The 24,216-nt window shown below is 39.7% G+C and overlaps 1 protein-coding gene and 1 pseudogene across 3 annotated transcripts in view; one reads left to right on the top strand and one right to left on the bottom strand.

Annotated features, from left to right (window-relative positions):
- Positions 1 to 24,216, top strand: part of PCCA (propionyl-CoA carboxylase subunit alpha) — a 402,470-nt gene that overhangs the window by 212,116 nt on the left and 166,138 nt on the right. For all 3 annotated transcript variants that reach the window (XM_035003107.1, XM_035003106.1, XM_035003108.1), the window contains one exon: positions 9,128 to 9,236. In XM_035003107.1, coding sequence (XP_034858998.1) covers positions 9,128 to 9,236 — 109 coding nt within the window. The remainder of the gene's footprint in view (positions 1 to 9,127; positions 9,237 to 24,216) is intronic.
- LOC118009265 lies at positions 8,252 to 8,645 on the bottom strand (annotated as a pseudogene).

Raw genomic sequence — 24,216 nt, 5'->3', positions numbered from 1 at the left:
CCTTGTCATAGTATGTAAAGATGGGCATAAGGTCACGCATGTGCCATAAGGAAACATGCCTGTACATACATTGTATATTACGTAAACGAGGCTTGTGTTCTTCCTTTGGTGGAGATTTTAGTACAAAAAAGTAAGGATAACTGTCATTCCATTGTCCATCTGCTCAGGTTTGAGTCCGGGGTTGATTTCAAACTGGTCTGGGTGGTCTGGCCAGCTGGAACTCTTTAGGCAGTCGTTATTGCTTGAGGGCTAGTTTCGGTTTCCATCACAGGATTTTATGCCTGTAGAGTCTTTTGTCTGAGTTAAGAGAGAAACTAGAAAGAAGAGTGTAAGGAAAAATTTGGGCCAGAGGTTGGTGAGCACAAACAGGTGGGCAGTAAAGATCATGTCTTGGGGTCTAGCTGGTGATAGTGGTACTTTGATACTTGGACTCCTGTGTTGCCTTTGAGTCATTAAAGTCACTCAACGAATAATTGCTGTAGGCTCTCGAAGAAATTGAAAAACAAATAATGTATTTTCCTTGCACTTAGGAGCTTATATCACAAGAGAAATAAATATGTAAAGAACTAACTACACTACAGGACAAAATAAGTGCTAAGTGAAGATAGAGGCAAGATGTCTGGAGCCCAGAAAAAAAAGTAACCAATTCTGATCAAGGGAATCAAGGTTGACCTCAAGGATGAGGCAGTGTTTAGACCATTGGAGCTCCTCTCCAAGGACTCTTCTGGGGCACTGCTGCTCATCTCTGATGAGATGCTGATTGTTGGAAATCAGCCTTGGAGAAAGTACTTACAGTAAAGAAACTGCAAATTCTGCATACTGGTGTGTTTCTCTTCTCTTCATACCCAAGTTGGTTGTTAATCATTTACCAGCAAACTGGTGCCTAATCCTTTGACATGACTATTGAGAGCAAACAGAGCCATGAGTACAAAGGAAAAGGATTACCATCTAAGGTGGAAGACCTCAAGGAATCCCCGAGGATGGGAGGTGTTTTAGAACTCATATGAGAGTCAAATGACTGAGCTTACTGAAAAATAGTAAGAAAATTTAATTAAGGACATTAAATTAGAGGAGAAAGACTTTAATGAACTAAGAACTGATTTTTAGAAGTGTTTCAGCAAAGTGAAAGGCAGGATGGCCACTTCTAAGAACCAAATTAGTGACCCTAAGGAATAAATGGAAGTTTCTCAAAATATGTAGTAAAAAGGTAAAGTGAAGGAAATAAGGCGGGAAAGCAGAGATGTAGAAGGAAGACCCGAGAGATTTTGTATGTACATAATAGTTCATGAAGAGAAAATGGATAAATGAAGGTTAATTTTAAAAGTAATAATCGGGTTTTTTTTTTTTTCTTTTCACTGTTCTTAAGAAAACCTTGAAGTGTCATTGGAAAGATTCGCGAGTTTCAGACAAGATTAATGATAAAAAGTAGCTCTTGTAGGCATATCAAGAACAAAACATTTTTAAAGCTTCTAGAAAGAAAAAAGAAACACCAAGTCATATGCAGAGAATCATCTTCAGACACCATATACTGGAAATGAGAAAATCTTAAGATATCTACTTCATTAGAAAGAACTTGACCCAAGAGTACTATACCCAACTAACATATCCTTTGCTTCTCAATTATGGAAAGAGATTTTAGAATAAAGATTCAGAAATATATCATTATATATACCTTTTTTGAGGAAATAACTGAAAAAAGTGCTTTAACCAATTTGAGGTAAAGATGACAGGTTAAATATACACATTTTGGGATGCCTGCGTGGCTCAGTGCTTAAGTGTCTGCCTTTGGCTCAGGTCATGATCCCAGAGTCCTGGGATCGAGCCCTGCATTGGGCTCCCTGCTCAGTGGGGAGCCTGTTTCTCCCTCTGCCTGCTGCTCCCCCTGCTTGTGGTCACTCTCTCTCTGACAAATAAATAAAATTTAAAAAATAAAGGGCGCCTGGGTGGCTCAGTCGGTTAAGTGTTTACCTTCAGCTCAGGCCTGGGATCGAGTCCCGAAATGGACTCCCTGCTCAGTGGGGGGAGTCTGCTTCTCTCTCTGCTCCCACCACTCATGCTCTCTCTCTCTTTCAAAAATAAATAAAATCTTAAAATATTTTTTTCCCAACCTTTGACTTGCTTTTATTATTTATTATTTTTATTATTTATTTAAAGTAGGCTCCCCACCCAATGTGGGACTCGAACTCATGACCCTAAGATTAGGAGTCACAAGCTCCATTGACTGAGCCAACCAGGCACCCCTGAATTTAGTCTTTTTTTTTTTTTTAAAGATTTATTTATTTATTTGAGAGAGCAAGAATGGGAGAGAGAGAGTACATGAGAGGGGGGAGGGTTAGAGGGAGAAGCAGGCTCCTTGCTGAGCAGGGAGCCCGATGCGGGACTCGATCCCGGGACTCCAGGATCATGACCTGAGCCGAAGGCAGTCGCTTAACCAACTGAGCCACCCAGGCGCCTCTGAATTTAGTCTTTTAAAGACGCAAGTCCATGAGGACAAAAAGAAGAGGTAGCATTCTGGAAAATGAAGAGCCAAAAGATGATTCTTAACTGACTTAGCAACTTAAGAAAGTTGAATCCAAAGCTGACAACGTGAAAAACTGGGAAATAGCTCATTGTCACCATGGAACCCTACAGGAGTCTTAGCCACTGTTAGGTTCAGATAGCTTGGGAAATTCCTGTAAGTAAGACTACTGGTCTAAAATCTCTGGAAGAATTTCTCTATATTCCCTCCCTTACTCTTTAGAGGAGGGTGGTTCTTCTCCCATCTGGAAAAAGCTTTGAGATTTTTCTCCAGAGAGAATAAGATGCCCTCTACACCAGAGGACAGAGGATTGAGTGAGTGTGGACATACTGAATGTGGTGATGCCCCCTCTCCCAAACGTCATTCCCCACTTGGTTCCCAAAGTACTGGCAGGCAGTCAGGCAGGTACTCACAGTCACAGTGGTAGAATATTCTTCTCTGAGAAACCTAACTGGCCATAGAGAGATTACCTACAGATCCCCCAACACATGAAGCCTACACATGAAGCAGATGATCAGCAAAGCCACATCCCACGAAGAGAGAACAGGCATGGCTCAGGATCAGGTATCTGTCAGCATCATTTAAGGCAGCACTAGATTGGAAGGGAGGCACCAGATGACTGTTAAAAATAGATGACAGAACTAAAGCCACTTAAGAGACTCAGATCAGGCTTCTTAAAAACTGGGTCATGCACATGGGGGTGATAATAGCACAAGGTTTACAGAGGTGTATCACAGACCTGGTGGGTGCTACTCTGTGATGTGACCTCCATGTAGTAACCACCAACTTAATGAGTAACGGTGGGAGAACCTAAACATTATTTGGGGTTTGGGGCTTTTGTTTGAAATCCCCCCCCAAACATACACCCCAATCCCCACAAAGGCTACGACGGTGAGGACTGATTGTGAGGAGGAAGTTTTTCTCCTTTCTTTCATATTTACTGAATCTGTTAGGTTAAAGGTAGTGGTCTAGGGTCTTGGGATACTGAAAACTGTTTCAAAAAGACTAAGGGTTTTTAAATTAAGAGCTGTACCTTTTTCCAGCCTGTCTTCGCCAGAGAGTGCAGCAGAGATATCAAGCTGTAATGCTTCTGAAGGTTTCAAAAGATGGATTTGAGAAACTCCTAGAACTCCTCTCAGGCTAGGGCTCGAACTTTGAGGTGGAAGTGACTTGCTGCTGTTGAGCACATCTGCCACTGAAGTGTGAGGCCGTGTCTGTCCTGTGTGCCTGGAGGTTCTCGGGGTTTCTGCCACCTCACTATTCCGGCCCCCCAGACTCCCAGGATCATGCTTGTGAATCTTCTCAATCAGGGTTGGCAGAGGTGAAAAACAAATGTCAGGTTGCAGCGTTCTCTTGTTTACCTTCACACTTGACAAAGGGATAGGAAGAATCCAGAAGTATTTAAATACACTTTATCTACATCCCAAAGTTCTAGGTGCTTAGGATTCCTCAGTCAGCAAAAGACTTGCTGCCCTTGTGGGGGTTTCATTGCTGGGAGATAACAGGCAGCAGGTGTTCTCAACCCCCTCATCGAGACTGCAGGTTTTCCCAGATGTGGACCTGCTCACAAACCTTAGTGCCGTGCACTTGCCGTCGCTTGTGCAGGTAAAGCTGGGAATTGAATGCAGGCATGTCTCCATTCGGTGCCAGACTAGCACACCACCCCAGCCTGAGCTGCTGCCGTCTTGCCTGGACTCTGAACAGCCTTCTCACGGACCTCCTTTCTCCCACCTTTGCACTTTCCAGTTCATCTTCACTCAGTAGCCAGAGTTCATTTTTAGAACCAAATCACACCTTCCCACTTACTTTGAAAGCCCTCAGGGAGTGTGTGGCTACACAAATTGCAGTATATTCATGCCAAAGAATACTTCCTAACGTTCAAATGTTAGAAGCTGCTGATTCGTTCAGAAACACTGGTGAATCTCAAAAATATTATGTGCAAAAGAAGACAGACACAGAAGAGTACTATCTGGTTCCATTTATATGAAATCAGAAAAGAATTTAGTTGCTTGAGGCCAGGGAGGGAAAGCAGGGTAGAGGTCTTGATTGGAGAGATGCAAGGGAGCATTTTGGAGTAGTGGAAAATTCGAAATAGACGGTTGTGATGTTTTATATGGACATACCCATTTGTCATATCTCTTGAATTGCACACTTAAATGAGCCCATTTTGTATGCAAGTGGTACCTCAAAGCTAAAAAAAAACCCTAAGCTTGTTAATGGTATCCATTGCAATTAGAAAAACATAAAAACTGATGGCTTACCAGAAAAAAAAAAAAAATGCTAAACAGGTGTTTGTAAAAATTCAGTTGCCTTTTCTAATTAAAACACTCTGAAATCAGAAATAAAATAAAATTAAACTAAATTTGATTAAAAACCTACTTACTGAAAATGAATAACAAACATAATTTTAAAGGAAATGCTATGAAAATTTCCCTTAAAGTCAGGAACAAATGAATTCTATAAAAGGACCATTATTATCAATCATTGTTTTAGAGGATCAAAAAGTCCAAAAAAAGAAAAAAAGCTCATTTAAATATTTTAAAAAGAAAACATTTTCTCTTCTTCTATTTATAATTTTGTCCCTAGAAAACCCAGAAGATACTACTAAAAATTTCTAGGCTTACTAAAAGCACATTTGGCAAGGTGGCTGAATTCAACAAGGTAAGCATGCAAAGTTAGTGTCTCTTCTTTTTGTTAGTAAGAGCCAGCTTGAAATGAAAATGGAAAAAAGCCAACCCTGTTCATATTAACTGTAGTATCTTGTAAAATGGTGGGGAGAAATTTAATAGGGAAGACATAGAACCTATATGATTCTGTAAACTGTAAAATCTTGTCGAGGATAAAGAAGTAAGACGCGAAGAGATGGAAAAACATAGCAGTTATTGTTTGGGGGCTCAAAAGGATAGGAGTGCCAATCTTTCCCAAACTGATACACAGATTTTATGTACCGTCAGTTAGATTCACAAGGTCCACTACCTTAAGTGATTAAAAAGTTTATATGTATTCATAAATTTCTGAAAATAGCCAAGAAAATTATGAAAAATGATAAAAATTGGCCTTTTGTGTATTAAAATTTATTGCTGAGCCTCTCTAAACAATATGATGTAAAGTGTGAGAATGGAAGTACTTGAAAACAGAAAACAGAAAAATGAATAAATATGTCAGTGTAATGGAATAGGGAGCTCATAAACAGAAATTAGTATATGTGGGAATTTTGCCTCTTACTTTTTATGAAATCTTAGCCCCTTAAATTATGTCAAATACAAAAATGAATCCCAGATAAAGACTAATTATAAGACATAAAACACAAAAACAATTGGAATAAAATTGAGGAGTCTAGTTACTACCTAGGGATTGAAGTGATCTTTTTAAAAAGATTTTATTTATTTATTAGATAGCGAGAATGAGCGTGGGGGCGGGGCAGAAGGAGAGGGAGAAGCAGACTCCCTGCTGAGCAGGGAGGCCAACACAGGGCTCGAGTCCAGAACTCTGAGATCATGACCTGAGCTGAAGGCAGATGCGTATCCAGGCACCCCTGAAGTGATCTAAAAAGATTTTTTTTTTTTTTTTTTTGAGAGAGTGCATATGCACGTGAATGGGGGTAGGAGGGCTGGGCAGGGCAGCAGGAGAGGGAGAGGGAGAGAATCCTAAGCAGTCTCTGCCCAGCATGGAGCTTGATCTCAGGACTCTGAGATCACGACCTGAGCCGAAATCAGGAGTCCAGTGCTTAACCGACTGAGCCACCCAAGAGTCCCTCAAAAAGATTTCTAATGAAAACTAATGGGGCGCCTGGGTGGCTCAGTCGGTTAAGCGACTGCCTTCGGCTCAGGTCATGATCCCAGGGTTCTGGGATTGAGTCCCACATCGGGCTCCCTGCTCTGCGGGGAGCCTGCTTCTCCCTCTCCCACTCCCCCGCTTGTGTTCCCTCTCTCGCTGTCTCTCTCTCTGTCAAATAAATAAATAAAATCTTTAAAAAAAAAAAAAAACTAATGATATGATAGTGTTATGTAAAATGTTGTGTCTCTTGCAAAATGCTTAGCCCTAATTTAGCATTTTTAAAAAATTTTAATTGGTCCATAAACTTGAAATTGAAAGCTGTTGTGAAAAAAAAATTAGTTTTCTTTTTAAATTATTATTGTGTGGTCAGTGTCCATTAAATGGCTAAAACGTGGATTTTTTTTTAGATTTCATATGTCAATTGCAAATTACTTGTTGAAATTTCACATTTGGACTTTTTGTAATTTTAAAAAATTACTGTATATTATACCTTGGAACCTATAAAAATAGCAGATATATTTTTTAAAAACTAAAATAAGTTTTTTAATATATGCTATTATATGCTATAAGCATATAATATTGAGCCACAGTATGATTATATAACCCCTAGTCACAGACTACCTCCGCATGGTTCTGATACTAGACAAAGCCCTTTACATTTTAATGTCTGTTATTTCACAATTTGTAAATGTTACTGTTGTTAGAAAAGAACTAAAATAAACTATCCTTCCATTTTTTTGTGTGTGCAAAAGAAAGTGATTATGATGATGAAAATCATATTCTTATTAGAGATGGTATGAGAAATATATCTTGTGTAAAGAACTTTGAAGGAACTGTAGGTGGTTAGCCTGGAGAATTGGAGATGTATTAATAAGGAATAAGGCAGCTGTCATCAGTTTGGCCCAGTTGAGCTCTAGGCACTGATTTGTATTTATTTGTTGACTGTGTCTAGCACAGAAGGGTTAGTTTTGTAGTTGGTAGAGCATACCATATATTGATCACTCTGATCTTCATCTCAAACCCAAGATTCAGTCAGGGCCCCTTTCTGCCTTGGACCAGCTTTCGGGTCCAAAGGGGTAGGCCGGATTTGAGTCTAATCTAGTTAGAACAACATTTGGAACATGTATTACCAGACATCAGGACCAGCTGGGCCAGAGATTTCAGCAAGGTAAAAACCAGAGGGCATAGTATTGAAGAACGTTAACATTCAGAAGGAGTCCAAAGTTAGAGCCAGGGTAGACATGTCATGGGCATCAGGCCATAGGAGGACAACAGGAATCAAGGCCCCTCTGATTTGAAATCAGGAGTAGCCTCATGCTAGAACCCATTATCATAAGATTAGTTATGGTGGGCAGGGTGTCTAATTGCAGTCTATATCCTTCAAGATTGGTAATGTACAAGTGTAAGAAAGAAGAGAATTAGAAGAATATAATTATTTGGTGTTACTTCAGATTGGAAAAGTTGGGTGGAAGTCACAAACAGTCTGACTCAGTATGAGAAGTAACAGTCAAATGATTTAGAAATCTTTGGAAGAGTTTTCAGTTTGTAAGTGTTGGAGTTTTATAGATCCTAGATAACCATCTGTCAAACAGTACTGTAGAAGAGACATTTGTACTGCATGGAGGTTGGAGTAGATCGTCACTTTTTGTTTGTTTGTTTTTTTAGAGAGCATGTGCATGCATGTGCATGCAAGCGTGGGAGGGTTGGAGGGGCAGGGGCAGAGGGAGAATCCTAAGCAGGCTCCATGCCTGACTTGGGCTCGATTATGAAAGTAGTTTTGACCTTACGGGCCCCCAGAGGCTCTTGGGGACTCCCAGTAGTCTCCAGGCTACACTTTGGAAATTGCTCTTTTTTTTTTTTTTTTACTGCTCCAATCAGTGAAAGGGAAACTTTATTGGGCCTTGGAGCTCGGGCAGGAGGCCGCCCTGCGGCAAAGGAAGAGCCAGTGGAGGGGCCTTATTTGACCTTTTTGGGGCGCAGGTTGTTGGTGTGTCTGCACTTCTTCTTGCGGCAGTTGACAGCACGGGGGTGCAGGCGAGCATAACACTTGGCGGCAGATCATCTTGTCGCAGTTGTATTTCTGGGGTCAGCTGGCAGAGGGAAGGCTCGATGATGCAGAGGCGAAGCACCAAGTGCACCAAGTGCAGGGTGGACTCTTTCTGGATATTATAGTCTGACAGAGTACAGCCATCTTCTAGCTGTTTGCCCTCAAAAGTCAGACACTGCTGGTCAGGCGGGATGCCCTCCTGGTCTTGGATTTTGGCTTTGACATTCTCAGTGGTGTCACTGGGCTCGACCTCAGGGTGATGGTCTTGCCTGTGAGGGTCTTCACAAAGATCTGCATCTCTGCGTCTGCTGGCGCGAATCCGCAAGGCTGCCGCCACCAAACTGCTCCGCCACCTCGTTGAAGAGAAAGAGGGCGGCGGAACCGAGAATTGCTCTTACAGACTATGTTTTGAGAAGACTGAGACCAAATTTTTGTAATCCTCATATAGGGTAATTATGGGATCATATGAGATGTTTTCATCACTACTTAAGTGTTGCAGACAATCAGGAACTTCTCAAAGCCTATAAGAGTGTGATTTAATCAGCCCATTGAGGGGTCTATTACCGAATTTCCAAAACTAGTTGATAGATCCCTCTTGGATTTTTTTTGTCTTATTTGAGCAGTCTTGCTCCCTCTCCTCCCCACTGCATGCCCAGTGCCTAGGACGATACTAGTTCCATAATAGATGTTTGATAAAATATTGATTTGCCTGACTAATAGTTCTATAAGATAAAAGCACTGGGTACTAACATGATGTATGTGATTGATTGATTGATTTCCCTTAGGACACAAGTTAACAGAGAGTGAGAGAAACCAATTATTGGCAATAGCATCATCATTGTTCGTGGCATTCCAGTTAAGAGCACAACATTTTCAAGAACATGGAAATGCAAGGTATGTTAGATCATTTAAAACAGCATAAATGAGAGGAAAAACACTGATAACCTAATCAGAATAGGAAATAGCTAATAAAAGATGTGACTGATCTTAATTTTGAATCTTGTGTTTGGAGAAGCATAATACAATCACACTGTTTAAAAATGATATTGTTTCTATTTTTTCAAATGATTTTTTTTTAATTCAGATAAAAAGGATCTTGGCCCCTTTAACTTGGACATTATTAGAGGTAAGAAGATATTCTGAAACCTCATGGAATATCTGTTTAAGCAATTTGTATTCTGTTTTATAACTTTGTTAATCTTGAACAAAGTTTTAAAAAGTGTTAGAGTACAAAAAATTAGGATTGACTCTGAGCAGTTAAAATATATATATATATACCTATATATATGAGTTTTATATAAACTCATAAGATACCAGAAGGAATTAACACCAGGTTAAGTTAGTTATTTGTGAGCCCTAAGTATACTTTTTAGCTTCCTAGTAATGTAAGTGAAAGAAAAAACATGCTTTATACCAGGGCAAGCGGAAACAAAGTCAGCATGACATTAATACCTCTAAATGACAGGATAACTTACTATATATGTCTGTGTTTTTGCTAGCGTAATCCTGCTTTAGCAAGTACAGTCTATTTATTACTTGCTAGAGTGATGTTGTTGATAAAATTGTGTCACTTCAACTTCTTTTCCATTCTTTTTGCTTTTCCACAAGAGGAAGAACAAAGATAAAAAGAAAAAAGATGGCAGGTGACTGAGCAGCTCTGATCAGAAACTCAGATTACCCTTGAAGAATTAGGTAGAGGAAAAGTAAATAGGGTTTGGGCTATATCTTAATGGCTAACTGGTTTTACTCAGAAAATCTTGGAGTAATTGGTACTCTTCATTTGTTCTCATTCTCAAGAGAATGTATAGGAAGCTTAATGTATGAGTTTTTTTTCCCACTTTTTTTTTTATTGAAGTATAGCTGACACACAGTGTTACGTTAGTTTCCAGTGTATAACGTAGTGATTTGACAGACAGCTCTTCACTTTATGTGATGCTCACCATAAACATAGTAACCATCCGTCATCATATAACACTATTAGAGTACCACTGACTATAATTCATATGCTGTACCATTCATGCGGACTTTCCCATTCCATAACTGGAAACCTGTACCTCGTCCTCCCCTTCGCCCATTTTGCCCCTCCGCCCCTCCTCAAACCCCTTCCCTCTGGCAGTCATCGGTTCTCTCTATATATGGGTCTGTTTCTGCTATTTGTTTTGGTTTTTAGAATCCACACATAAGAGAAATCAGTGGTATTCGCCTTGCTTTGTCTGACTTATTTTACTTAGCATAATCCCTTCTAGGTCCATGCATGTTATTGCAGATGGCAAGATCTCATTCTTTTTTATGGCCAAGTAATACTCCCTCTCTCCCTCTCTCCCTCCCCCTGCCCATCTCTCTGTGTATATAAATGAAGGAAATGGTCATTGTAAATAATGCTGCCGTAAGTATAGGGGTTCATATATCTTTTTGAAGTAGTGTTTTCATTTCCCTTGGGTAAATACCCATTAGTGGAATAATGTATGATCTTTTTTAAGCTATGATTTGATAGATGTTTAGGGAGAGATGAGAGATTATAGAATATCAGTACATTACTGAATGACTGGAAGGAGGAGGAGAATGGGCAGTAAAGACATGAATCTGGTTGGTTTTTCCCCCTAAAGTTGTGCTGACCAGTGTGGTAGCCACTGGCCATGTATGCTTACTTTAATTGAAATTTCAGTTTCTCAGGCATGTTCAGTGCCACCAGCCATTGCCGTACGGTGGCTTGTGGCTACTGAATTGAGCAGTAGAAAGAACCTTCCATCGTTATTATAGTTTGTTTCCATCAAACTCTGTTGGGACAGGGATGTTTCGGAGGTGCATGTGTCTAGCTTTTGTTTTAAAACGAGAATCATACCTTGTATTTTTTCTTTTGATAAATATAGTATTCATATCTTGATCACCTTCAGATTTTTTTTGACCTTGATCATTTCTGAAGTCCTGAGTGTAGCTGATGATGAACTGGTTTGATCTTTAAGAAATGTATTCAGGTCATTTTCAGAGAGTGCTGACTTGCCACTGGGAAGAATCTGAAAAAGGTTTAAAAAGGAAAAGAATAAAAATTACCTGTAATCCCACAAACTCTTCAGTAAGCACTTTTTCGCATTTTGATGTATTCCCTTCTAAGTATATGTGTGTGTGTATATTTATAGAGATACATACATGTAGCGTATATAAACCTTACATAGAGTCATACTGAGAATATAGTTTGAATTCTGTTTTTTTAATTGTAGTATTACGTTGCAAATATCTTTTATTCCCTAGTCTTTAGAAGCATATTTTAAATTTTCATTACAGAATTTAAAACATGGCAAACTTTTGCTCTTCAAAAGATACCACTGAGAAAATTATGAAACAGTATAGCAAATGGCAGAATGTATTCAGAGATATATATATATATATATATATAAATATATATATAAGGGGCTTGAGTCTGTAATGTATAAATAATTTTTAAAACTCAGAAATAAGCCAGACACCCTAATAAAAAAATAGAAGATCTTTATTAAAGAAGTTATATGAATGTGACAAATTCATGAAGAAGTTTTTCAGCGTTGTCAGGGGAAATACAAATTAAAATCACAGTGCTCCACTAACACACACCAAGTAAAATGTACATTAAGTGGTAAGTGGATAAATAATTGTGCTATATCCATATAATGGAATACTATTTAGCAGTAAAATAGAAAGAAGTACTGGTACATGCATCACCATGCAAAAATCTGAAGAGTAAGTCACGATCAGAGAGACAAACCAGTTCAAGAAGACTATATAATCTATAACTTTATTGGAAATTTCTGGTAAAGGCAAAAGTACAGAGACAGGAAGAAGATCAGTGGTTCCCTAGGTGCAAGTGTTGCTGTCACAGAATCACATCTTTATACATTCTGTGCCCCGAACCATAAACCATAAACCAGTAATTATTTTAAATGTATTAGTTTCTTAAATTATGTAGAAAACAAAATGTGGGTATGAAACCAAAGGTAAAATAATACTGGCTTTTATAATGGCTCATGTGTTTACCTTTACTGAGGCCCTTATTTATTCATGTGGCTTCCTGGTACTGTCCAGTGCCCTTTCATTTCAACCTTGCAAGACTGCTGCCTGTAGGGCAGGTCTGGTGGTCACAGACTGCCTCAGCTTTCGTTTATCCGGGAATCTCTTAATTTCCAGTTTGAATGTCTTAATCTAGTTTTGTTGTTAGGATTCTTGGTTGACTGCTTATTTTGGTTTCTTTTCTTCCTTTTAACACTGAGTATATCAGCCTACTACCTCTGGACTCCATAGTTTCTGATGAAAATCTGACAATCTGTTGAGAATCCCTTGTATGTGATGGTTTGCTTCTCTCTTGATACTTTCAAGATTTTATCTTTGGCTTTTGAAAGTAATGTATCTTGGTGTGGGTCTTTGAGTTCATGTGACTTGAGTCCATTGAGCCACTGTTGGTGGGAATGCAAGCTGGTGCAGCCACTGTTGAGGGTTTTTTTTTAACATTTATTTATTTATATATGAAAGAGAGGAGGGAGAGCATGAATGGAAGTGGCAGAGGAAGAGAGAATCTGAAGCAGACTGCATGCTGAGCATAGAGCCTGACACAGGGCTTGATCTCAAGAACCTGAGATCATGACCTGAGCCGAAACTGGGAGTTGGCTGGTTAACCAACTGCACCACCCAGATGCCCCAAGCTTCTTGAATGTTTATATTCATACCTGTCATCAAATTTGGGAAGTTCTCAGCCGTTATTCAAATATTTTCTCTACCCCCTTCTCTCTCTCTCTCTTTCTGGGATTCCCATGATGTGTACATTGCTTGGCTTTCTGGTATCCCACAGGACCCTTAGGCTCTGTTCGTCTTTCTTCAAACTTTGTTCTTTATACTCGAGAATTTTTCTTGTCTTGTCTTCAAGTTGCTGATTCTTCTGCCTGCTCAAATCTGCCTTTGAAGCCTTCTAGTGAGTTTTTCATTTCAGTTATTGTACTGTTTAGCTCTAGAATTTTTTAATTTCCTTCTAGGTTTTTTTTTCTTTTTTTCCGTCTAGGTTTTTAATCTCTATTTTCATTTTGTTTACATATTGTTTTCTTGACTTTTTCCATATCTTTCTTTAGTTTTTTTGAGCATTTTTTTGAGATTTTATTTATTTATTTGACAGAGAGAGAGCGAGTAAGAGGTAGAGTGCACGAGGAGGGAGAATGGCAGGCAGAGGGAGAGGGAGAAGCAGGCTCCCTACTAAGCAAGGAGCCTGACCTGGGGCTCGATCCCAGGACCCTGGGATCATGACCTGAGCTGAAGGCAGATACTTAATGGACTGAGCCACCCAGGCACCCTGAGTTTTTTGAGCATCTTTAAGAGAGGGTTGTTTTAATGTTTTTGTCTACTATATCTACCAGTAAGTCTTTTTCATGGTCATATTTTGCTAATCTTTTTTCCTTGAGAAGGCCATACTTTTCTGTTTCTGTTTCTATATATGATTTGTGATTTATGTTGTTGTTGTTGAACACTGGACATTTGAATCTAATAATGTGGTCACTCTGGAAATCAGATTCTCCTCCTTCCTCAAGGTTTACTCTTTTGTTGTTGTTGTTGTTGTTGTTGTTTTGGCATGTTGGGGGCTGTCTCTTACCAGTGATCAGCCTGAGGTATAAATGTAAGGTCTTCCCAGGTATTTTCTGAGCATTTCCCTGTGCATGTGTGTTCACTCTCCAATTTTCCTCATAAATGCAGCCATTTTTGAATGTCTTAGTCTTTAATGTCTGGCTTCTGAAAGGGGAAAAAAGCAAAAAATGAAGGAAAATGGGGGAACTGACCCTTTAAATGCCCTGGAAGTCACTTCAGGCAGAGGGAGTGGGGCTCACAACAGTGGGAGGAGGTGCAGCTGCAATGGGTACCCACCTTTTTTCCTGAACCTCTGTGATCAGAACAGGAATTGGGTATCATAGCACAGATCCCCAGTATTTGGAAGACAGGTCCTTTTTCTGCCCACCCTGGCTTCCACAGGCTGTGTGTAAGCTGCTTCAGGAACACATGCACAGCTTCTTGCCGCTGGCTGGGGATGCAGGGATGAGTAGCTGCCACTGGACTAAGAGCTGAAATTGACCAAATTGATCGCAGTTTACCATCCATCTTTTCCCCTGAAATTTTTAAGCTGGACTGGACTGGAGTTCTAAACTAGTAATCAGAGAAATCCTGCCAGTGTAATTGTCATCTAGGTGGGGAGACATTCCTGGTGCTTCCTAGTCTACCATCATCCGAGAATCCTCCTCCTCCTCCTCTATATATTACTGTTGAATTCATTAGCCTTTTTTTTTTAATTTTTAAAAAAGATTTATTTATTTTAGAGAGAGCATGCATGAGCAGGAGGGCAGAGGGAGAGGGAGAATGAGAGAGAATCTCAAGCAGACTCCCTGCTGAGTTCAGAGTCTGTCATGGGACTTGACTCAGGGCTTGATCTCACGACCCTGAGATCATGACCTGAGCCGAAACCAAGGGTCCTCTGCTTAACTGTGCCACCCGGGCGCCCCTCATTACCCTTTAAAAGTTAGAAAAAATTATATTAATGATATATATGGGCCAGAAATTCAGTTATGTAGATAATTGTGCATGTCTTACCTATATAATGATTGTTTTTCATGAGTTTATTTTCTGTGGAACTTATTTATTTAGTAAACCAGCTTATTGTGAAATAGGTACTATCCATGACAACAGAGATCTGTAACATCTAGCAAAATATATTGATTTGTTTGACAGTATAATCTTACTTAGGTAAAGTGAATCTAAGTTATTTTTGCTAGTTTGCTGAAAAGGTCTCTGACATCAAAGCTAATGTTAGGTGATCGAATCTTTACATTTTGGCTTAGGAAGCGTGTTTTCATTATTGGCTTGGGAATGGAGTCTAAGAGTCAGCCTCCAGGTGTGGCTGCACATTGCTCAGTCATGGGTGTGCTCATGTAATGTTTATGCTTCCAAATCCAGTAGCCTGCAGCCCTTCCTTCCTGCTGATCTTATTTTCCCAGTATCTCTATGGATTTTACTCTTTCATCATTTATGGCTTGGAAAAAGACACTGATGATACATACCCATAGTATTTGGATAATAAGAAGATAGCAGTGCATTTTAGAAAAAAACAGAACAAAACAAAGTTAATGTCAGAAATAATAGCAATTTTTTTTAGGATGACCGTAAATAAATTTGGCAAACACAATTAAGTTTTTACATAAGTACATGATAATTATTCCAAAGCACTAGTATTGACAGAAATGAATCCTTGAAAGTGGTGTTAAACAATCACTTCATGTGATTTGAAGCTAAAGTGATTTTGTCAGCATTGCGGTTTGGTTTAATAATTTGTTGCACTAGGGGCGCCTGGGTGGCTCAGTCGGTCAAGCGACTGCCTTCAGCTCAGGTCATGATCCCAGGGTCCTGGGATCGAGCCCTGCATCGGGCTCCCTGCTCGGCAGGAAGCCTGCTTCTCCCTCTGCCCCTCATCCTGCTTGTGTTCCCTCTCTCGCTGTGTCTGTCAAATGAATAAATAAAATCTTAAAAAAAATAATAATAATTTGTTGCACTAATAGGTGATGATGAGAAGAAAAAATAGTCAAGGAAACAATTTCAGTAATCTTTCACTTAGTTTTGCTCAAGATGCCTGTTTTCCTTAGATCCAAATGCTGTTCACAGGTCAGGAATGACTTTTCTGAGCGATGCCCTTTCATGTCCCCTTCTGCCATCCCAGGCTTCTCAGGTGCTAGTGAGAAGCCCATGTGCTAAGCTACACTGAGGTCCCGGATGTGGGAAGTATCATCTGTTTTTATATATTAAAGCTATTTTAAGGTGTTTCAAAGTAAATGTTGATTCCCTGGGTTTTATAAAAGTATTTTTTTTTTTTTTTTTTACTGCAGATACATAATAAATTCATCCAATTTTCATGGCTTTTTTTTGCTTGTTTGCTTCATTTTCTTTCTTTAGAATACTTTTCACCATTTCCCAGAGAACGTGTTCATCAAATTCCTAAACAGTTATGGGGCGCCTGGGTGGCTCGGTCGGTTGAGTGGCCAAGTCTTGATTTCGGCTCGGATCAAGATCTATGGGGTCCTGGAATCAAGCCCCATGTCAGGCTCTGCGCTAAGTGCGAGTCTGCTCGAGGATTCTCTCTCCCCCCCAACCCCTCCCCTGCTCATGCTCTCTGTATCTTTCTCTCTTTCTCTTAAAATAAATAAATCTTTAAATTCCTAAACACTTACATGTGAGCTATTGAGAAAATCAGCAACATCAAACTCTTTAATTCATTTGGAATTCACTTATTTGTAGGTTATAAATGGGTTTCTTCATTGTGATTTGGCAGCCTTTTATTTATAAGATATTCCAACCAATTCCTCAAAGTAGTATCTCTTTATATGTCTAAGGATAGCAAGACAGAAATATACATGAGTGTCTCAGTCAGTTTGAGCCACACTTGCAAGTTACCATGGACTGGGTAGCTTAGATAACAAACATTTGTCACAGCCCTGGAGGCTGAAAATCCAAAATCAGGGTGCTTCCCTGTCTGGGTTCCAGTGAGGGCTCTCTTCTAAATTGCTGAAAGCCTACTTCTTACATCCTTACATGGTGGAAAGAGGGCAAGCTAGCTCTCTGGCCTCCTCTTACAAGGGCATAATCCTGTTCGTGAGTGCTCTAGTCTCATGGCCTAATACCTCCCAAAGCCCCCTCCTCCAGATACCATCACAATGTGCATTAGACTTCAACACAGGAGTTTTTGGAGTGAGGGCACAAACATTCAGTCAGTAACAGGGTGTGTATGCTTACATACCCTCTCCTTCTCTCGCTCCCCTCCCTCTCCTCTCCCTTCTCTTTTCCCTGCTGCCCTCCTTTCTCTTTCCCTTCTCTTTCCTCTTTCCTTCTTTCCTTCACTTGTGTGACTTGTGCATGTGCACCCTCCCCCCATCTAAGTAGGTATGCATATGTTACATAAATACATTCTGTGGTTTAGTGGAAAAAACTAGAACTTGGAATTAGAAGTCTGGTATTTAGTCATAACTATACCATTTATTAGTAATGTGACCTTAGGTATGTTACTCTTTAAGCTTAAGTTCACCAGCAAAATGGGAATAGTGTATATTCTGTACTGTTTCATAAAGTTTTTGTGAGAATAATTGATCCTGTGTAATTATGTTTCAATAATTCTTTTACCTAATTTGTTCTAAAGAAATAAAAAATGAATTCTATATTGTAGTACGAAACCAAGGAAATGCTTTATAGATAAGCAAAAACCATCAAGAATAAGAAATGCCTTTGTTTATATCAGGCAGCTATAAATATGACAAGAAAGTAGAATTTGGGGTCTAATTCTCTTCAGTGAAATAAATGAGATGCCTTGTATTACAGTCCAGCAAATGGGACACCAATAGGGTGTGTTTTTAATGTTACTTAGATCATTCTTTTGCTTTGTGGTTTTTTATTTTGCATTTTTCTTTAAAAAACCTAAGATTATATCAAGTACTTGTTTGAATTCTTTTTCCATTCTTTTGTAGTTTTCCTTTATTACACTAGTATTTCATATTTCAGATTTATTTTGTAGGGTGATATGAAGTTGAGATCTAATCAGTTCCATTGTTTCAAATTTTAATTCCAGTATAGTTAATATACATTGTTAAATTAGGTTCAGATGTACAATATAGTGATTGAACAATTCCATACATTACTCAGTGCTCATCATGATAAGTGTGCTCTTAATCCCCATCACCTATTTCACCCATCCCCTCACCCACTTTCCCTCTTGTTCTCTGTGGTTAAGAGTCTCTTTTTTAGGGGCGCCTGGGTGGCTCAGTTGGTTAAGCGACTGCTTTCGGCTCAGGTCATGATCCTGGAGTCCCGGGATCGAGTCCCGCATCGGGCTCCCTGCTCGGCGGGGAGTCTGCTTCTCCCTCTGACCCTCCCCCCTCTCATGTGCTCCTCTCTCTCATTCTCTCTCTGTCAAATAAATAAATAAAATCTTAAAAAAAAAAAGTCTCTTTTTCTTTGTTTTGTTAGAATTAGTTCCATTTATTCACTTGTCTATCCTTTCCTTATTGATTATAAATGTTACATTGAACCTATGCAAAATTCTTAAAATCTATTATGGTCTAATTTCCAAATTTTTCTCTTTATTTTCATTTGTCATTCTATCCTTATATTAATAATTTATTATTTTTTTCTAAAATTTATTGATCATTCTTCTAGCCGAGCTTTGAAGGCACTTTGATATTGGAATTGCCTTTAAGTTTGGGTAGGATAGACCTCAAACGTTGAAGTTTTTCAAAAAAAATATGACTGTATTTATCAAAGTCTCTTTGTTTCCCTCATCAAAGCTTTATAATTTTTTATTGTAAGGCTCGATTTCTTGCTATTCTTAGTTTATGTCTTTGTGTCATTTTTCTTAGGTTGTTTATATGTTGTATTATGGACGGGATCTTTTTCTCATTTTTAAAATGATTACTGATTTGGTAAAGAGAAGCTAATGATATTTGTATTTCTTTTTTTGAATTAAAAAATAACATCAGAATTTACCATCTTAACCATACCAACTTAACCATTTTTAAGTATACAGTACATTCATGTTAACTATATGCACAGTATTGTGCAACAGATCTCTAGAAGGTTTTGGGGCACCTGGGTGGCTCAGTCGTTAAGCGTCTGCCTTTGGCTCAGGTCATGATCCCAGGGTGCTGGGATCGAGCCCCGCATCGGGCTCCCTGCTGAGCAGGGAGCCTGCTTCTCCTTCTCCCTCTGTCTACCACTCTGCCTACTTGTGCTCTCTCTCTGTCAAATAAATAAATAAAATCTTTAAAAGAAAAAAAAGATCTCTAGAAGGTTTTCATCTTGTAGAACTGAAATTCCACCCTCATTGAATGACTTCTCTTTCTTCTCCCCCAAGTCCTTGGCAACCACCATTCTTTCTGTTACCGTGAGTTTGGTTACTTTACTAGTTGCATTTTTTGTAATAATTCTTCTTCCTAAACTTAAAAAAACCTATTATAATACTTTTTTACTTGATTTCTTTCTTTCTTTTTTTTTTTTTAAAGATTTTATTTATTTATTTGACAGAGAGAGACACAGTGAGAGAGGGAACACAAGCAGGGGGAGTGGGAGAGGGAGAAGCAGGCTTCCCGCGGAGCAGGGAGCCCAATGTGGGGCTCGATCCCAGGACCCTGGGATGACCTGAGCCGAAGGCAGACGCTTAACGACTGAGCCACCCAGGCACCCCTTTACTTGATTTCAAGAGGGGCAATCCTATAACCTTCTGAATCACTTGGTATGCCTCTGGGTACAGGTAACAGAAAACCCTATTCAGACTGACAACAGTTCTCACCTCACAGTGAACAGGAAGCTCAGAGGAGAGAAAAGACAAAGCTCAGTTTGTTCATCTGCTAATGCCACATTCTCTTAGCCTCACTTTCTTCTCTCTGTGGCTTTTTCATAAGGCTGTGTTGGGATAGCTGTAGAAGTTTCAGGAGTCAAATCTAGATAAGGTTCCGAGGATTATGTCTGTCTCTAAGTGAGGACACCTTTCCCAGCTGTTTCCCGACCAGCTACTTCTCAGTTCTTACTGACCAGAAGTAAAACTCCTATCCGTTACGAAGTCAGTCACTGCAAAGGGAATTGGATTATCATGGTTGTCTTGGACTAATTTTCTGGTGTGAAATAGATGTTGAGTAATCAACTAAAGTGACCACCACATTTTCCAATTACTCAATGCCTTCCTTTTTACTAGAACTTCCAGTACAGTTTCATGTTTAAGAGCAAAAGCTTTTAGGGGCACCTGGGTGGCTCAGTTGTTAAATGTCTGCCTTCGGCTCAGGTCATCCCAGGGTCCTTTGATCGAGCTCCGCATCAGGCTCGCTGCTTGGCCAGGAGCCTGCTTCTCCCTCTTTTGCTCCCCCTGGTTGTGTTCCGTCCCTGGGTGTCTCTCTCTCTGTGTCAATAAATAAAATCTTAAAACAAAACAAAACAAAACAAAACCAAAGGCTTTTGTGCCAGAGACTTGGATTTCCCCTGGTTCTGCCAGTCCGTCACTATTATCTTGGTATAAATTATTTAATTTGTTTTGAACTCTGTTTCCTCATCTGTAGTCGTGGAGATAATAGTAGTTCTTACAGAGTTTTTGTCGATGTCAAATGAGCTATAAAATAATATGCCCATTTAATTCTAGCTATCCTTGCCCAATTTTCTTTTTTAGAATTTCTAATGACAAAGATTCCATTTCAAGGATAATGCCCATAATGCATGCTTGTTTTATTTTTTACTAGCTGAAGCGCCTTGAGTGTTTCTAATATCGAGATACGTTAGCAATTGGTAAGAAGTATTTTTTTCTTGTATTAAGGATGTGTTTTTCCATTCCATTTTGAATAAGAGAATCATATACAGATATTAAGTATAATCACATTTCTTTTAATATCATCTATTGGTCATTATAAGAGTTGAGTTAGAAAATGTAGATAATTTAGCAGGGAACAAAATGATTTAAAAAAAAAATCCTGTCCCCATTGAGCTTACATTCAAGCAGATGGTAGATAGACAAAACAGGTCATTAAGCTGTGTGATATGATGATAATAATAATAATGATAAATATTTTGGTGATAAAACAGGGAAGGGCTATAGATTATCCTGGAGGTGGATGGTGGGGTAGTTGGAGTTTTAATTTGGATCACAGGGAAGTGGTTGGCAGGAAAGATTAGCAGGATGAGAAGATTAACTTTAGAGCAGAGATCTAATGGAGGAAGGGAGCGAGTCACATGAATATCTGGAAGAAGAACCTTCCCATGAGAGGAGAAAGCAAATGCAAAGCCCCTGAGATTGGGGTGCCTGGCTGGCTCAGTTGGTAGAGCATGCAGCTCTTGATCTCGGGGTTGTAAGTTCAAGTCCCCATGTTAGGTGTAGAGATTACTTAGAAATAAAATCTTAAAGAAAGAAAACCAAAAAACCCCACAAAGCCCCTGAGGTCAAAGTATGCCCTGCTGGTTTGACAAATAGCAAGGAGGCCACTGTAGTGAGAGGAGTGAGGAAGCTGTGCAGTTGGTTTGGGTGGGCCGTTGGAAGGCCTTGGGTTTTCACCGAGTGACATGGGGAGGCACTGCAGAGTCTTGAGCGGAGAAGAACTTGTACTGTATGTAGTAACAAGGGCATTGTGGCCGCAGTGTTGTAAATGACTCTTAAGCGGGAAAGAGGGGAAGCCAGGAAACTGGTTAGGCCTCAAGGTTCTAGGCCTGAGCCCCGGGACACTCCACACTAGCAGGTCGGGAAGGTGAGGCGGATCCGGCGAGGGAGGCTGAGAAGGAACAGCAGTGGAGATAGGCAGAAAAATAGTCTGGGAGGGAGGGAGTTCAGAGAGCCAAGTGCAGAAAGGGTTCAAGGAGGCAGAGGTGTTCAACTGAAATACAGCACATTTGAAGAGTGACTGCTGACCATTGAAGTTAACAATGTGGAGGTCATGGGGCACCTTGGCCAGGGCAGTGTTAGAAAATGTTGTGTGGGAAGTGGTGGTTCAAGGTGGATTGAAGGGGGTTCGAGAACAAGTGGGAAGAGAGAAAATTGGAGATTGTAAGTTCCAGCAACTCTTAGAAGGATTTGCCTTTTTTTTTTTTTTTTTAATTTTTATTTATTTGACAGAGAGAAAGCGAGAGAGGGAACACAACAGGGGAAGTGGGAGAGGGAGAAGCAGGCTTCCCTTGGAGCAGGGAGCCCGATGTGGGGCTCGATCCCAGGACCCTGGGACCATGACCTGAGCCGAAGGCAGATGCTTAACGACTGAGCCACCCAGGCGCCCCAGGATTTGCCTTTTTAAAATATATGTGCTTGTAATGTCTTATTTTGATTTTACAGAAAATGGGCCATTCTGCTTGAAAGGATGTCTTTTTTTTTTTTTTTTTAAAGCATCTTGTGTTGTCAACATTTCTCTGTATTAAATAGTTTTTTGAAAAAGTGGTTTTCAAAGACTGTACAACATTAGTAACTTGGAAAAAATGAACATAGAATAGGAAACCTTGTTTTCTTGTAAAATTGATAAATCCAGAGAATTAATTTCAATTAGGATATGTGATATTAGGGTCCCTGCAGTGCAGTGAGATTGTGTACCCCACATGTCTTAAACACTGCAGATGTGTGCCAGGCATTCTGTCTGGCTTATTTATGGCAGTCCCTCTATCAGTCAGTTTGGCTGGTAAAATTATACCATCTTTGGTTCTTTTGGCTCCTTCAGTGGGCACTGAGATGTCGGTGCTTGGCATGTGCAGTGGAATGAGCACTGAATGAGGTGTCAGGACTCTGGATTTTGGTCCCAGCACCACTACCCAGTATACAGGTGGTGCAGGTCTCTGTACAAATGCTTCAACTTTTGACTTCAGTTTCCTCCTCTGAGAAATGGCAGTGTTGGATCGAATGATTCCTGACGTTTTTTTTTTTTTTTCTTTTCTTTTTTTCCAGTGCTGATCCTAAGTGAATTGCATGAGGTCAAACAAGACCCTTTGACTTTCTGGTTCCTACTTAAAGCTTCTAGTACCTCTCTTGAGATTTGAGCGGAGGTGAAAGACTCAGGAACAGGAACTCCTTCCCTGTGGCCAACGATAACGCTGATGAAAAGACTTTAGCCTGAAAGGTTTTAAAACATGTAGTGTTCACTTTTAGGGGAGATTACTCCGGGTGTGTGGAGTCAGTTTCTCACCACCCGTGGGAGCTGATCCCCAGTAGAATGTATCCGGGGCATTGACTGGCCACAGAGCCTGCCCTGGGTTTCACTGGTAGCCAGAGCAGCAGAGTGGAAAGTTACATTCACTTGAATCATACTCGTATTGTATTTTCTTTCCTCCTCTGGCTTCCTGATAAGATAGAGAATCAATTTTTTAGTGATTTTTACCTGACACACGCAATTATGTTTTTTTTTCCTTCCTTCCTTTCCTGGTTGTAGATTTATAATTCACTCACCCATTATTAAGTTTTCAGTTAGATGATCAAGGTTTGAGGTTTTAAAATATCATAAGCGTTGAAAGATAGCTGGGGAAAGAAACAGAATAAAGCAGCCATGTGAAAATAGTTGCCAAGGAGAAGCAAGTATTGTACAGTTGCAGTGAGTTCGTTTACTTAAATGTCTCTGAATTTAAAAGGACATATCAAATTGTTAACACACTTATACCATCTATGACAATAAAATACAGCTTTATATCAGACTTGTTTCGTATATGCCCTCAGGTAAGCGGCTTCATTATGACAATGAAGTTCTCCTGACTATATAATTAAAACAACAGTACTTTGGGTATATGTTCACAGACATACATAGCCATAGTATGCCTTTGGAAATACCTACTTTCATTTGAGCAAATAAGTCTCCTAAAAGCAGCAAAAGGGAGAAAATGTTAATTCAGTCATTAGCCTTTAAGCTTGCTTACTTTTTTTTTTTTTTTTAAAGATTTTATTTATTTATTTGAGAGAGAGAGAATGAGGGAGAACACATGAGAGGGGGGTAGGGTCAGAGGGAGAAGCAGGCTCCCTGCCGAGCAGGGAGCCCGATGCGGGACTCGATCCAGGGACTCCAGGATCACGACCTGAGCCGAAGGCAGTCGCTTAACCAACTGAGCCACCCAGGTGCCCGTAAGCTTGCTTACTTTTTACTGTCTCTGTTATGCTGTTTTTAGTTACTTAATATGAGTATGTCCTGGATGATTTAGAAATCTATGTGAGGTTAAGCACATAATACTAAGTGGCTAAGATGTCTTATTTGTACATTTTTCTTGCTAAATATTACATTTAAAAATATTTTTTCTTTGATTCCGCTATAACAGCTGAACAGAAGACAGAACAGCCTCATTATTGCAGGAGAATTTCTCTGTTCCCTGCAATGACTCCCGAAGCTCTTGCACACTTCATCAG

Source organism: Mirounga leonina, unplaced genomic scaffold, assembly GCF_011800145.1.
Source record: "Mirounga leonina isolate KUSES-001 unplaced genomic scaffold, KU_Mleo_1.0 Mir_127, whole genome shotgun sequence".
Taxonomy (NCBI): Eukaryota; Metazoa; Chordata; class Mammalia; order Carnivora; family Phocidae; genus Mirounga; species Mirounga leonina.
This window is presented reverse-complemented; position numbering and strand designations above follow the sequence as displayed.